At 41.5% G+C, this 16727-nt stretch overlaps 1 protein-coding gene across 1 annotated transcript in view; it reads right to left on the bottom strand.

Moving 5' to 3' along the window:
- The window catches only part of LOC134740894 (laminin subunit alpha-2), a 313744-nt gene that overhangs the window by 161781 nt on the left and 135236 nt on the right, over positions 1 to 16727 (bottom strand). The window contains exons 14-20 of the mRNA XM_063673547.1: positions 15556 to 15743; positions 14400 to 14595; positions 13122 to 13210; positions 12325 to 12464; positions 11604 to 11751; positions 10257 to 10422; positions 3803 to 3964 (exon numbers count right to left, since the gene is read on the bottom strand). Coding sequence (XP_063529617.1) covers positions 3803 to 3964; positions 10257 to 10422; positions 11604 to 11751; positions 12325 to 12464; positions 13122 to 13210; positions 14400 to 14595; positions 15556 to 15743 — 1089 coding nt within the window. The remainder of the gene's footprint in view (positions 1 to 3802; positions 3965 to 10256; positions 10423 to 11603; positions 11752 to 12324; positions 12465 to 13121; positions 13211 to 14399; positions 14596 to 15555; positions 15744 to 16727) is intronic.

Raw genomic sequence — 16727 nt, 5'->3', positions numbered from 1 at the left:
CACCAACGGAGCGGCAGCTGACTTCCACTAGGGTGCATCTTAAATAGCCGTTAACCACTATACGAGTTTTCGCGAGGAAGGCGATGATTGACGAAATTTTCGCCTGGCTCGCGGATACCACTTTATGTACTGTAAAATAATGTTTATAATGTAATGCTATTATGAAATAAATAACACTTGTAGTTTTTACATTGATTTTTTTCACGTTTTAATCAAGGGTAAAAGCAAAAACAAAACATGTCTAATTTTCAATTGTATATCGTTATCTACCACAACAATACAATTAATGTGACGTCCCACAGGTAAAGGTACCTTATGGCGGTTAGCGCTTACGACGCGTAGCAGCGTATTCGCATTGGAGCGTCGTGAAAAACAGCGTAAGCGCCAGCCGCCACAAGGTACCTTTTTTATTGACTACCAAAACTTTAAACAGAAGTATAGAGTTTGATGTACACAAAACGTTAATATCCACGTAATCGTCAAACCTTCCGTCGCAAGTTTCGCGTCATATCTTTGATTCCTCTCTTTATTTCTTGGATTTACGTCCCCACAGTCCCCGGCAAGCTTGGCCGAATTAACCTTTCATACCAACGGAATTTCGTTCACATTTTAAAACTGCGTGTTGAATTGTAAATGAAACTCCACATGCAATGACAATTCATGAGGTATATCTGTGCCTGTAATTAGTTTATATAGCTCCAAGTTTGAGAACAAATACAATTATTTTATTAAATATTTTGATGTGTTTTTTTTAAAGTATTCATACTACTATATATAAATTAAAAACTGTAATAGATGTCATATATTAAAGAAAAAGTGACGAAGCCCTCCAGTGGTGAAGGCCGGATTCGAACCGGCGTCTTTAGCTATCGCAGCTAACGCCACGAACCCCTAGGCCACCTCGCCACGGCGCCACGGGGTTCGTGGCGTTAGCCGCGAATGCCGCGATAGCTAAAGACGCCGGCGTTCGAATCCGGCCTTCACCACTGGAGGGCTTCGTCACTTTTTCTTTAATATATGACATCTATTACAGTTTTTAATTATATAGCTCCAGTTTATAAAGCAAACGAAATAGAGCAAAAACAAGTTTTATAGGGTATCTGAAGCTACATAAACTAATTACAGGACTAGATATACCTTATCCTATTGTAAGTACAAAGTTTCAGAGCAATCTAGCTAGTCGTTTAAAAATTAGAGCGTAAATACGATTGTATGAAGAACCAAGTTTGCCGTCGACTCTTAAGATCATAATGCAGTATCTAGTAGGAGGAAAAGTCTGCGCTAAAGCTACAAATACCTTGGGTGGCAAATTAATCGGTACACTGCTGGCAATAAAGTGTACACTGTATACGGTGCGCGTGCGCGGGAAACGCTAAATACGGCGCGATATAAATAGCAGTACACTGGCGGACAGGTTTAATAAAATTTGATGTTTAAAGTGAAATGGTAACTATTAAATTAATCTATTGCAAACGATTTATGCTGTAACACCGGAGAGACTCCGTTTTTGGTGTAAAACGTATTTTCGTTAGTCGTTACCACAGGGCGGACACGCTATACATCAAAAATCACTTGCGTTTCTATGTGTGAACGGCACGTCTGTACAAGCGTCATGCGTCATAGTGTGTGTAAGTTGCTTAAAAATAGTACTGAGCGGCCGGCAAACGGCCGTCAATCTGCTGTCGCGGGGCGAGGTAATTCGATTCGGGACGGGGCGGTGCGTGGCCGTTCTGTATGACAATACTATTACTTATTCTGTGTCGTTACTCTCGCAGACGGTTGTTAAGAGTAAATAACCCAAACGCAACCAGGAACTAAATCTGACGTCATAATTTGCAAAACACTACCCTGCAGCTATCATTATTCCTTGCTTTACATTCCAATGCGTGTTTTCGTCCACATTCTAGGTAATGGTCGGTTGGCAACCATCAATGTATGCGTGTATTACAAATAGCCTCGAGGTTTACTGCGGTGGGTCTGCTATAGTGATGCGAGAAATAGCGCGGGAGTTTATATCTGCAAACCCTAGACGTTTTCTACTCTCGAAAAATCAAACAAGTCTTTAAATAAAACAAGTGCGAGTCAGACTCGCCCACCGAGGATTCCGTACTTTATAGTATTTGTTGTTATAGCGGCAACAGTCCCGTTTTTACCCTTTGGGAACGGAACCCTAAAGAACCGGCCAAGTGCGAGTCGGACTCGCGCACGAAGGGGCACCATTACGGAAAAAAACAGCAACAAAATCACGTTTGGAGCCCCATTAAAATATTTATACTATTCTGTTTTTAGTATTTGTTGTTATAGCGGCAACAGAAATACATCATCTGTGAAAATTTCAACTGTCTAGCTATCACGGTTCATGAGACAGCTTGGTGACAGACAGACAGACGGACAGACGGACGGTGAGTCTTAGTAATAGGGTCCCGTTTTTACCCTTTGGGAACGTAACCATAAAAAAAGGAGAAAATATGTTTTTTTAAGCTTTGTTTAAAAACTGATTTGCAAAATAGTAACATTTAAATCAATGTTATAGACGCATTTGCACAGATACAACGGTATAGTCATTAGCTTTCAAGCTGGCCCCTAAGGGTTAAACTCTTTGTCTATTGTAAGTGAAACCGCACGTGCTACTTACCTGCGTAAAAAAATGGTTGGGCCGTTTTAACCGGTTATTGAATTGCCACTGTATGGAAATTGCAATAATGTTCAAAATAAAAAAATAATTTGCAATTTCTTGTGTGGTCGCTCTACGGTTATTGAGTGTCGGCGAGTCGAACGCTATAAAACCAGTCTAAAATGTGTCATCGAGATGCATAACAAAAGCGCGTTTTCGGAGAACGCACTTACACTGGTTTTTTGAGCGTTGGACTTGCCCGCGCTCAGGTGCCAATTAGGAAATGACTGACCTTTTTTTGCAGGTTGTAGCACGTGCGGTTTTACTTAACAATAGGCAAAGGATTAGTCGTTCGGGGCCAGCTCCAAATCGAACGACTTTACCTACGTGTTTATAAGATTAGCTATATGAGAATTGTCAGATGACCGCGAATATCGTCCAAAATATACCAAAATCACCGCATCACTGTGCCTAGGTCGTTTAGGAATTAAGGGCCATCACACATTACGTAAATTGCAGAGAAACATGCAATATCGCCTTAGGTTATATCGTACACCACGAACATTAGAAAGTAAACCTTACTGCCGCGAGTTAAGGTCAAAAGTTGAAAAGTTAGAAATTGATTACAGACGTCAATTGACAGGTTTGTATGCATAACTTTAGACGATGGAAAGTAGTCTTTATATTATTGAATTAGGGTTGAATTCAGAATGATTGTAAGGTGATTGTAGCCATCACTTATGACAGGTAAGCGTAGTATGCACTTAGGTTATGGAATAATGAATTTTAATATGAGATGAGTTTCTGTAAACACACTCGCATCGTATCCGCATTTAAAGTGGGGTGAACACTTAGGATACGTGTATTTTTTTATACCACGTCGGTGGCAATCAAGCATACGGCCCGCCTGATGGTAAGCAGTTACCGTAGCCTATGGACGCCTGCAACACCGGAGATATTACACGCGCGTTGCCGACCCTAACACTCCTCTCCCTCGTTGAGCTCTGGCAACCTTACTTACCGGCAGTAACACAACACTATTATACAAACTTAATCCATTTTGCATTAATTTTTAAGCTTTGTGCTATCTATCGGTTGCAGACGTTTCTTGTTGTTTCTTGTTGTTTGTTGTTGTGTGTGTTGTTTCTTTTGTCTTTAACCTCATTTCTATAGTCTTAGTCCACTTACCTTTGCACCCGCTGTTCTCCAAGCCATAATGTTCGTCTTGACAGCTATCGCAGTATGGCGGCGCCGCGCCCGGCGCGCATGCGCACACGCCGGTGTCGGCGGCGCAAGAGTTGGAGAGCGAGGCCGTGCCGCACCGGCAGGCGGGGCAGCCCGCGGTTAGATCTGTTGTCGAAAAGATTACATTAACTGTGTGGAGATATCTTTCTTTGTTATTAGATGGAGTATGATATGACATGAAACATTATAATAATTTTGATTTGCTAATAAATAAAATAAAATAAAATAAATAAATAAATAAATATAATGGACCTGAATCGCTCCATCCTTTCACGAAATATGGTATTAGATGTAGAGCTATGGACCATAATACCACAGAATAAATAATAGTACTATCGTACAGAAAGGAAACTTCCTACAAAACCGAAGTTTGACAGCGGTTCAGGGTCGAATCATGCTGTCCCTTTCTATGGCACTATCCCTTTCGGCTATTTATGTCAAAATTCAAGTCATTATTTTATCTGTGGGCGTGCATGCAAAGGGACGTCAAGTTGTCCCAACCTTAATAATTGCTCGGAGCAATGCTGAGCCGAAAGGAGCCGAGTTTGCCCGAAGCGAGGAGTTTCGCACCCCTTTATGTAGTTATTTGACAGAATCTGATATAAGGTCCTTAGGGTCTGTCATCGCTTTTTGTTCTCCCGAAACGCATTTCGCACATAAATTACCAACGCATGCGTCATGACGTCATGACTGGTCCGAGCCACAAAGAATGCAACATGCCACATTCTACCTATACATGCCACTCACTTCCAGGTTGCGTGCTGGAGCAGAATAGCTATAGCTGCACGTGCACTGGCCAGTTTTAGCGTCGCATACTACAAAGTCGGCGTCAACCAACCGATACACTATCTATAGTTTGTCAAAGGACTGTCTCATTTCAAACATAGACAGAGAGAATCATACTATCTTTGTCTTACACTAGTAATAGCACCCAAAAGAAAAGGATGAGTATAGTTTTTTTTGGTTCCTATTTACTGACAAGATTTGCTTGACCACCTATATCTATCCACTTCTTGTTGTAAGCTAAACATGAAGCTAAACGCACTCACCGCCATGTCCCACGCCGCACGTGTCACATCTCCGCCCAGTAAAGCCTTGTTTACACGCGCACTGGCCGGTTTTAGCGTCGCATACTACAAAGACCAACCGCTACACTATCTATCTATCCACTTCTTGTTGCAAGCTAAACGCACTCACCGCCATGTCCCACGCCGCATGTGTCACATCTCCGCCCAGTAAAGCCTTGTTTACACGCGCACTGGCCGGTTTGCGTATTTACAAAAGCTAAACTATTTCAGTCACGCCTCAGATTATAATCGGGGAGCTTTCGTTTATGCATATTAGTTAACAATATCTATACCATTTCGGTAAAAAGTAGTCACTCAAATGGATTAGCTTTTTGCTTACATATTTTCAAATATTATTCACGACAAAACCTAGTCGAGTTTAGTAACGTCAGTATCGTTTGAATATGATATCAAAATTTTTATAATACTTATTTACTGAAATGGATTATTCCTAGCAACGGTTGGCAAATGTTTTGTCAACTGTCTACATGATGGGAATCCAAAATTACACTAATTCAGTAGGTAGGTTAGGTTCGTTAGGTAGCTTTAAATGCCCGAAGGGCAAACCGCCCAGAAATAGGAGCCCCGCGAAGCGGGGCTCCGTCTAGTTAGCTGGAGTTCGTCGGACTGTTTCTTTAAAAAATATTTACTTGACAACGTAACTAGACGGAGCCCCGCTTCGCGGGGCTCCTATTTCTGGGCGGTTTGCCCTTCGGGCATTTGAAGCTACCTAACGAACCTAACCTACCTACCTATTGATTTAATGTAATTTTGGATTCCCATTTTGTAGCCAGTTACAAAACTTATTTACCAAACAATTCCACTCTGGCCCAATTCGTAACTGGCTACATACAAGGAATTTTAAATTCCTGTTTTGTAGCTAGTTACCAAATTTAGTTACCAAGCGGTAACACGCTGGCCCAATACGTAACCGGCTTGTAATTAAGGTGGTTCGACTAGGTTACCCAAAGCTTAAACCCCGCTAGATGGCGTCACTTTCGCAAATTTTCAGGTTTTATTTTTTTGTGGAATAGTGTTGGTATCTGTATACTTAAAAGTATGTTTAGCGCACTCTTTACATAAATATTGAACTATTATAATAAACATTGAATACTTCATTAGTGCAAAAAACACTTTTAAAGTCGACAGAGTGTTTCTGTCATGCTATTTCCTACTATTACTCACACATGCAAACAGTGTTTCCGTGATGCTTGTAGTAGACAATTTCATGCAGTGTAAGTATGCTGCAATGGCGTTACGGTATGTTCGTGGAAATACATGCAAGAGGATTCAGGTTCGAGACTGGTACGACAGGGGTACTTTTTTTGTCCTTTTGTGTTATCTTATGTTTCTTATACCTTTTATTCTTCGAATTCTTGTCCGATTCCGATATAACCGAAATATATTTCAGTGATATCGGAAACGGCTCTAACGATTTCGATGAAATTTGCTGTAAGGGGTTCGATCTAGCTAGGTCTTATATCTGGGAAAACGAGCATTTTTGAGTTTTTACTTATGTTTTCTTTTTCTCCCAGATATTCAGTATTATTAATAAATTAGTTTATAACGTTTTTTAAAAATATGTGACGTTTTGAACTAAAAGGTACCACATTGTCGGTTGTCGATTAGGTTGATTTCATTTTGAAGCTTTATGGAAATATGACAACAATAAGTAGGTACCCGTTTGGTTGAAAACGCCACATATTGAAAACCTGACTTTCACAAATCTCACCTTTTTGGGTTCTTCCAACTCAGAAAGGATGGAGAATACTGACGATTCTTAGTAGCACTAGCCCAAGGAAGTCCAGGTTTGTAAGTGTTAGGTATCAGTTTTTTTTTAAAGGGCTAAATATAGTTCTACAAGTAAAGCAATCCCTTACTGCCCAGCCTCTATAGTATTTTTCAAACTGGAAGGATACGATGATAGATTTCATCTCCATACAATTTATAACCTAATAATGCCAAATGTTGCAAAATTATATTGAATTGAGATCTATCATCGTACCCTTGCAGTTTGAAATAGTTATTTACGATACAAGTGCGGAAAAGAGAAAATTCGAAACGAGTGGCGACAGATTAAAACACGACCGCAGAGAGTGTTTTAAATCGACACGAGTTGCGAATTACCTATTCGCACGTGTATCGTACAACGTTTTACAGTACATATGGCCCTTTAAACTTTCGACATATGCATGAAAAGTGCTCTTTACGCACTAGGGCGAGAAAGTTGCACCATATGTACTGTAAAATACTTTTTAGTACATATGGTGCTAAATATACGTTACCGCCCTAGTGCGGTAATTAGTACAATACGTGCATATGTCGAAAATGTAAAGGGCCAATTATGTACTGTAAAACGTTGTACAATACACGTGCGAAAAGGTAATTCGCAACTCGTGTCGATTAAAACACTTCCTTCGGTCGTGTTTCAATTTATCGCCACTCGTTGCCAATTTCCTACTTTTTGCACTTGTATCGTAATGTACTAATAATAAAGTAGTAAAAATTAAAACTTTTTTTTATTTTATTTTTTGGATTCAAGTAGGTACAGTGAGTAACAACATTGCATGGCCTTCTAATTATAACTATTATAGAAAACGGGATATTTATCATGTTTATTTATATTATTTATTTCTGGATATTTTGGCCGGTCTTGCAAGACCAGTCGTTGTGGAGATCCCTGGGGAGGCCTATGTCCAGCAGTGGATGTCTTGTTGGTGTAGATGGATTCACACAACAAATGAAATAAAAAAAATTCATATTTGTTATCCGTAGTTGTCCCTGTACCTGAAAGAAAAATAATATCATGATAGCACAAAGTCTCTAATGTTATAGGAAGAAAGATGATGCAACAATATGGATTCTAATAGACAAAATTCCATAATTTTCATCCCCAGGAAATGTTTTATTTTACTTTATTGCAGTGAGGATGTCCTGATTTTTTCTGGCTAATGAAGGAAAACATTTTATTTCCAAGAATGCCTCTTCATTTTGCACAATACCTAAAAAACCTAGAGTTAGTGACACATTGACTATTCGGCAACCAAAACAGTAATAATTACATTATATAGGTATTGTTCACTGCTTATATCTACCATTACGGAAGAAGTGAGAATTATTTTCTAAAAAGATTGGCACGAGAAAATTACAATGTACAATGAAGGAATGAAACTGTACCTACCTTACGAAACTTCACCATCATGAATTCCGCTTCAATTGAGTCTGAATTTTTCTGGATTTTCGCGGACCAGAACACCGATGATTTTTGTAACTTGATTTAGACGTTGCTATCATTTTCAATTTATACAAACAAATTGATGTCCACAATAAACATGACCCTATGTGTCAGTGTCAACACTGTCAAATAAAAATGCACTAAACACGACGGCACTGCAAATCCTGCCAGGTCGGCCAGGCAACGTCGCCAACGTCATAGAGTGGCAACGCCGCACGCAACGTATTTGTACACGACATTTGTGACACACACATACGTAAAATTGATGAAAAAAATACGTTGTTTTATGTATGATTTCTGTATGAAACAAAGTTTTTCTATTAATTTAGCGCAAACGAATATTCGAAAGTAGATAAATGAGCAAATATTTGTGTAGTAATAGTGTGTAGTGCCTTAATTAAAGCAGATTGAATTTTGTATGAAAGTCGAACCACCTTAACTGGGAATCTTCATTCCCATTCTGTAGCTGGTTACGAAATTTTGGTTACCAAACGGTACTAAAGGGAGTACTCGTACCTATCGACTGAAATAATTCTAAAAGTAAAAAAAATCTTAGGCATTGTTAAGTCATTTGCATGAACGGTAATTTATTTAATACAATCGGAGTCGTTACTAAAATATGATTCAAATTTTAGATCGCAACAGACTAGCATTTGTAGTAACAATATCCGTATGAATTTAGTTAATAAAGTCTATACGATTTCAGTAAATTTCTATACTATAATAGATTAGGGTTTTGTTAAGTTTTGTCCAAACAAAAGCTAATCTAGTTCAGTTCGCATCTGAACCATATCAGTATAGCCTTTGTAAATACGCGGCCGGTTTTAGCGTCGCATACTACAAAGACCAACCGCTACACTATCTATCTATCCACTTCTTGTTGCAAGCTAAACGCACTCACCGCCATGTCCCACGCCGCATGTGTCACATCTCCGCCCAGTAAAGCCTTGTTTACACGCGCACTGGCCGGTTTTAGCGTCGCATACTACAAAGACCAACCGCTACACTATCTATCTATCCACTTCTTGTTGCAAGCTAAACGCACTCACCGCCATGTCCCACGCCGCATGTGTCACATCTCCGCCCAGTAAAGCCTTGTTTACACGCGCACTGGCCGGTTTTAGCGTCGCATACTACAAAGACCAACCGCTACACTATCTATCTATCCACTTCTTGTTGCAAGCTAAACGCACTCACCGCCATGTCCCACGCCGCATGTGTCACATCTCCGCCCAGTAAAGCCTTGTTTACACGCGCACTGGCCGGTTTTAGCGTCGCATACTACAAAGACCAACCGCTACACTATCTATCTATCCACTTCTTGTTGCAAGCTAAACGCACTCACCGCCATGTCCCACGCCGCATGTGTCACATCTCCGCCCAGTAAAGCCTTGTTTACACGCGCACTGGCCGGTTTTAGCGTCGCATACTACAAAGACCAACCGCTACACTATCTATCTATCCACTTCTTGTTGCAAGCTAAACGCACTCACCGCCATGTCCCACGCCGCATGTGTCACATCTCCGCCCAGTAAAGCGTTGTTTACACGCGCACTGGCCAGTTTTAGCGTCGCATACTACAAAGACCAACCGCTACACTAATATATCTATCCACTTCTTGTTGCAACACACAGAACACAGGCTAAACCAGACTGGATGCAGACAGGCCAAACAAGCCATGCCTGGCATTAACGGAAAGCTCACAAGGATGCTCCTTCAATTAGGAAAGACCCGACTGAGTATGGTAACCAGTGTCATAACAGGTCATGGACCATTTAACAAACATCTTTTTATAACAGGTGTCTATGACAGTCCCCTATGCAGAGGATGCATGGAGACAGAAGAAACAGCCTCTCACGTGGTGCTGGAGTGCAGCGGAGTGACCCCATACAGGGCAAAACATCTCGGAACCCCGAGAGACCTCCCCGAGGTCCTACTCAACATCAAATGGTTAATAGGTTTCCTCGAGGAGCTGGGCTGGCAGGACTAGCCCACCCCCCCCATGTCACGCAAAATAGGCGCCAGTCGTCGAGTCGCGGAAAATCGCCCGAACTATTATACAATACAATTCTTGTTGCAAACTAAACGCACTCACCGCCATGTCCTACGCCGCACGTGTCACATCTCCGGCCAGTAAAGCCTTGTTTACACGCGCACTGGCCGGTTCTAGCGTCGCATGCCACAGAGAGCGCGCCGGCGCCGCAGTCGCACGGCACGCAGCCCGCGCCCGACCAGCCGTCAGCCCCGAACCAGTAGCCTTCCTGTTAAACATACTTCATCATAGACATAGGTAAGAGCAAAGATAGATATAACTCCGTAATAGATGGATACAGTCTAAGGAAAAAACGTGCCTCGAAAATCACGAAAATTTGATTCTCGAGCAGATGGCGCCACTAGTTTTGGCCTACACTCGTATAGAGGGCGTTGACTGTTTCGTTTGTTATTTATACTTTTAACGCATACCAGTGAAAGAACATGGGTCAAAATCATATAAAAATAATTAATGCAAATAAAAAAATCATTTATCCATATTTAAATACATTTTATCGTATTTTTATAAATATTTATTTTTAGTTTTAAAGTGTGTCGAGAGATGGTAGTGAATTTACTGGGGTTACAAAATTTACTATGACAGTAACGCTCTAGTATAAGTTACTCTATGGTAAGAGTGAGGTATAGAGTACTATTAGTTATTCTGTGATAGACAACTATTAGTTATTCTGTGGTATAGATAAAATTTTCTCTACTGAGCTCGTTCACTTACCTGTACTAACAATAGCAGTCTGTTAAACAAAAGCCTTTATTTATTTTGTGAAAGCGCGTGGCCTTTGTGCCTGAGGCTCACACACAATGGCCACGCGCTCAGGCACAATGGTCACGCGCGCAAAAAAAAGAAATAATGGCTTTTGTTTAACAGAATGCCATTGTTAGTACAGGTAAGTGAACGAGCGCAGTAGAATTTTTTTTATCTATACAAGTATACAGTGAAAAATAGGCCACAGTGGATGATTTGCAATAACTTTGCTCATATTACTTGTTTATCGGTAAGCGCTTACAAACGGCCCGATTCGAATGCTGATAAGATTATTTTGCCGTGTGTCTTTTTTCTAAATAAAAATTTAATTTTCAATTTTTATAGGTACACAGAAAGCTAACATTTATTTAATATCTAAATTGAGTAGCCAATCCCTTGCTTCCAGTGTGAAGTGCTAACAAGTCCTGCATGCTTCCGGCAAATCTCTAGGACATTTTCCTATGATGTGAGGGATTGTTTGAGTTTGCTCCCCACAGTCACAGGCCGGTGTCGGCGAGATTCCCCATCTCTGAAGGTTCTGGTTCTGTGTTCTGGTTACATCGTCCTGCTCCCGTTCGGATGCGGTTTAAATGATCTTGCGGCAGTGACACTGAGTGAGTGAGTGAGTGAGTGAGGGAGGAGACATACCTGACACTGATCACAGCGCGCCCCTTCCGTGCGAGGAGGGCAGGTCCCGCACAGTCCCGTGTCGCGGTCGCAGGGCGCTCCGCCGCAGTCGCAAGGCCGACACGAGCCTCCTGGAGTCGTTGGGGAGCCCCAGTAGCCGAAGTCGCAACTAAGGACAAATTCTCACTTAAACTCTGTTTTTAAATCCTAGAAACGAATATAACAGTTGAAATTGTTAGAAGTCAGGTGTAGAGAGCAAGCATAGGGGAAAAAAACTAGTGGCTTTGTGAGCTGTAGGCCTTATAAACCTGCGCCAAGTTGAAAATTTCAAATTGATGCGGCAAAAAAACGGACATGCTAAAGCATTTTTGCCCAAAATGAAACGGAGACGCTTCCGCGGTTGTCACAGTAATGCAAATTCGGAAGTTGCTCCGGTGTATGAGCATGACAGCGCTGTCCGCGTATATAGCGATGTCCCGCTCGCACACCGGAGCGGCGTGCGAATCCGCATCCAATGTGAAGACTATCTTCGCGCTCGCCCGCAATTATCCCCAGTGTAATCTCTTCCTCGTTGAAATTTAAATCCAGTTACTCTTCGCAGTGATTTCCAGTATAAGCGTCCAGACACTGGATACAGAGAAACTCGTTGCCCTCGGCGGAAGCTAACGCGCAGTTTGGACTGAAGTTGTTGGACGGCAGGTACAGAATCAAGTCAATTAAGAATCTCGAGGTATTCACTTACTGTTCGCAATGATCTCCAGTATACCCGTCTGGGCACTGGGTACAGACGAACTCATCGCCCTCGGCTGAAGCTAACGCGCAGTTTGGACTGAAGTTGTTGGACGGCAGGTAAAGTGGGCAAGCGCAGGGTTTGCAGGCACCCTGAAATCAATTGAAATTATAACATGTTTTCTGTATTACTTAACAAAACCGACTTCACATTCTTGACAAAACAATAGTAAGTCTTAATAAGGATTTCCACTAAATGCAGTTAATGTCGCTTTCCGAGAGATAATGCACGAATTACTGTAAAAAATATCCAAATCACTATAGGTGTGTCTAAAATATTTGGAGAGCCCTAGATTCAGGAGATTGATCAGATTCTGACGAGATGATAATGGGATAAAGCAAAAAAAATATTTACCGAAACGGTCCAGTTGACTTCGAGAAATTACAAAAACCGGCCAAGTGCGAGTCGGACTTACCCACCGAGGGTTCCGTACTTTTTAGTAATTGTTGTTATAGCGGCAACAGAAATACATCATCTGTGAAAATTTCAACTGTCTAGCTATCACGGTTCATGATATACAGCCTGGTGACAGACAGACAGACGGACAGACGGACAGCGGAGTCTTAGTAATAGGGTCCCGTTTTTACCCTTTGGGTACGGAACCCTAAAAAAGATCACGACGAATTGAGAACGTCCTTCAATTTTAAGTTGGTTAAAAGTCAACAGTAGCTTCTTAGTGCACAAGTGGTAAGTAACAATAGTAATGACAGTAAAATAAATTAAGTCTTGTAGTTTATGTACCCACGTACTTGCACAGGGTTTCCGTAGTGTCCTGGTAAGCAGCGTTCGCAATGTGCACCTGTCGTGTTGTGCTTGCAAGGCCCGCAGGCGCCCTCTACTGTAAAAAACGAAGATTAATATTAGGTTTCTAACTCAGATCACAGATAACGTGTTTCGACACAGATCCTTTTTGCACGTGTGAATTATCTTTTGCATGTGTTATTTCTTCACTTCCCCGGAAAATTCGGCAGACATCTTTGTACGCAAATACGACATATTACCTATGTATGGTCTAAGGTACTAAGTACTAACAACAACACTCTTGAAGCGTTTTCACATTGTACGATCCGATCCGATATAGGATGTCCGGTAGAGGAAAGATGCTTGGGCACCTGATACGACACGACGAATTTATCAAAAACATCATAGAAGGGAAAGTTGAAGCAAAGAGGAAGAGGGGAGGACCAAGGAGAGCGTACATGCATCAAATAAAGGAAAAACTCAACGTCGTGTCGTATCAGGCTGTCAAAGAGAAGGCAGAGGACCGCGAAACATAGAAATTGCTCCACCGACAAGAGACTTACTCTTAAGTATATGATGATGATAGGATGTCAGAGATGATCCTTGGGGAAAAGCAACTGAAAGACAGGGCCCTAACTAGTCCTTTCTTGATTTAAGATCCTCTTTTGATTAATAAACATTTCATCATATACACGGTATTTCATGACCCATTGAAAACCTAAAAACAGTTTATTCAGAATCGATAGGAGAATCGATTGCACTATATTTTAATGGGGGTATTTTTTTATTTTTTATTATTATTTTTACATGCTGAGTCTACAAGTTTGTAATGCAACAACATCAATCTAGCATTTGACACGTTATTTGTCAATGAGCAACACTGGTCATTGGTAAACCTTATCTCGTTGCAGTAAGGTATGCAAATGGTCAGTTAACAGTGTTTACGATGGTAACTAGCAATTGTTTGATGTCACTAAAACGACGAAGCATCTTGTGTAGAATTACCAGTCGAATGGAACTGTTAAGAGAACTAAACAACGAATTTTTTTATTAAATATTTATCGGATTAAAAAATAAATACTCAAAATGAGTTTAAAAAAAATCTGTTGGGGTGTCTCAGGTTTTCATTGGCTCAAGTAACACCGTGTATAAATAATGAAATATAAATATAGAGGCACTTTTTAGAATTTTACATTTTTGTGATCGTCTCCGATATCGTATCGAACAATGTGAAAACGTTCCAAGAACGTGGATGACCTTTTTATGCAATAACGTTGTTAACGTACCATCATCGCAGCCCGCATGGCCGTTGCACGCGCACGGAACGCACTCGAAGGCCGGCAGCGAGTCCCTGGCGCGGGCGACGCGCACGTGCGTCCACGCGCAGGCCGTGCAGCGCGCGCCCGCGTAGCCGCCCGGGCACGCGCACGCCTCGCGCACGCCGGCGGCTGCGCCTAGGATCTTTACTGACTCTAGACGGACCTGGGAATGAAGAACGTTTCATTAACTATAAAATGAAGAACCAGCAAGGTTATACATAATAGCTTTCCGTCAAAATATTTACAACACTGGGTTGTGATGATCGCGGGGACATAGTGAGTGCAGTGTGCTTGACTTCGTTCGATAAAGCCGCCCTACCAGACCTTCACTTGACGACTCCATCTGCGGACTGCCCCGCGCCCCCCGCCCCCGCCCCCGCCCCATCAGCGCGCGCGCAACGAGCGACGAGGCGGGCGGCGCGGGCAGTGCACGACGTACAACCGTCGCGGACACGAGCGCCTGAGGAAGGATTCCAGAAGAATCCGAAACATGACGCCAAAAGCGACTAAAAATAATAGTGAGTCAAACCGTACTGATCTAAATATTTTGAAATATGTCTCACGATAGTTTAAGATCGATTAGCTTTTCGTCACTTATACAATACGGAACAAGTTCGTTATACGTGCGCAACTTGATTCTTACAGGGCCGATTCCGGCTTCGGCCACCGGATAAAATACTTACCAAAGAAAAAGTGACTAAACCCATGTAGTTCAGTTTATAATTTCGTTTAAGGGTCCCCGGCAAGCTCGGTTCGCCATACAAACGTAGTTACGCCTCATTTTAAAACGAGTAGCTAGTTTGCTCTGAAACTTTGTACTTACAATAGGATAAGGCATATAGTAAAAAAATACAACGAAGTTAAGTTTTTCATTCAAAACTTGTTTTTGCTCTATTTCGTTTGTTTTATAAACTGGAGCTATATAAACTAATTACAGACCTAGATATACCTCATGTTATTGTATGTACAAAGTTTCATTACAATCCAACACGTAGTTTTATAATTAGAACGAAACTCCGTTTGTATGGGAAAATGAAATTCGGCCAAGCTTACCGGGGACTTAAGTAAATAATAATTTATAAAAAGTCGATTTTTATAAATACATACCCTCGGTCTTACATACCTCATCCTGATCCATATGAAAATGCGCCCTAATCATGATCGCCTTAAGATCACTCAGCACGTCCATGAGCTGCGTTCTCGACACCGGTCCTTCGCTGGTGAACCAGTAGCCTTCAGACAGTGGCAGATTCAGCACCAGCTCTCCTGGGGTCTCGTGGGTTCTGTTACGGAAGTACAGCTTTGTTCCATCTGGAATTAAGAAAAACTTACATGTAATTTACAATTACAAATAAATATTATCTATCTATTTAATGTCCGGGTGAATACGGGGCCATGATACAGAATGACGTAAGGTGATGAAGATGGTCATATTTAATAATTGGAACAACATTGCGAAACCTAAGAGTCAGACCAAGGTAACTCGGCAGCGATTTTGATAGCACAGACTGTCTGTGCAAGTGGTATTTTAAATGTAAAACTTCTAAATAACACTTGCACAGTGCTATCAATATCGCTGCCGAGTTAGCTTGGTCTGAATTTACTTATTTAATAGAAAACTTTAAGGGCATAGAGTAACTATCTGAAATGTATTGATAGTTAATCCCATTACTTGAACAATGAGTGTAGCATCTGTCGCAGTAGTAGGGTTTTCACACCAGCAACAATGAGTATAGCGTCTATCGCAGTAGTAAGGGTTTCCTGGTGTCGCATTGTGTAACCAGCGGCAACAAGTACCGCATCAGTATCAGTACTCGCAATTGTATAGTTTCCGCTAGTGTCAGACACCAGCAGCTATAAATGTAGCATCTATTGCAGTAGTAGGGTTTCTCTCGATGTCCAATACTTGCTAAAGTACATCTTTCGCAGTAGAAGGGTTTCCGAAGATGTACAGTCGCCATCAGATATATCGGAGCGGCCGAGGTGCTCACAAATATCTGAACACGCCTCTATTGTCAAGGCGTTAAGTGCGTGTTCAGATATTTTTGAGCACTTCGGCCACTCCGATATATCTGATGGCGACTGTACCAAACTTGTGTAAGTATAGCATCTATCGCCGTTATAGGTTTTAGGGGAAACCAGTACCAACAAATAGAGATTTTAGTTCCGTTGAATACTGTCGTCAGAAAAAAGTCCCAGACGCAGACCCAGTAGCAATTAGTATAGCATATATCACACTAGTAGGGTTTTCTATCGAAGCAATAGGGTTTCCGCGGGTTACCTATCCAATCAAAG

Source organism: Cydia strobilella, chromosome 4 (genome assembly GCF_947568885.1).
Source record: "Cydia strobilella chromosome 4, ilCydStro3.1, whole genome shotgun sequence".
Classification (NCBI taxonomy): Eukaryota; Metazoa; Arthropoda; class Insecta; order Lepidoptera; family Tortricidae; genus Cydia; species Cydia strobilella.
Note: the sequence above shows the minus strand (reverse complement) of the source record. Positions and strands in the feature narration are given on the sequence as shown.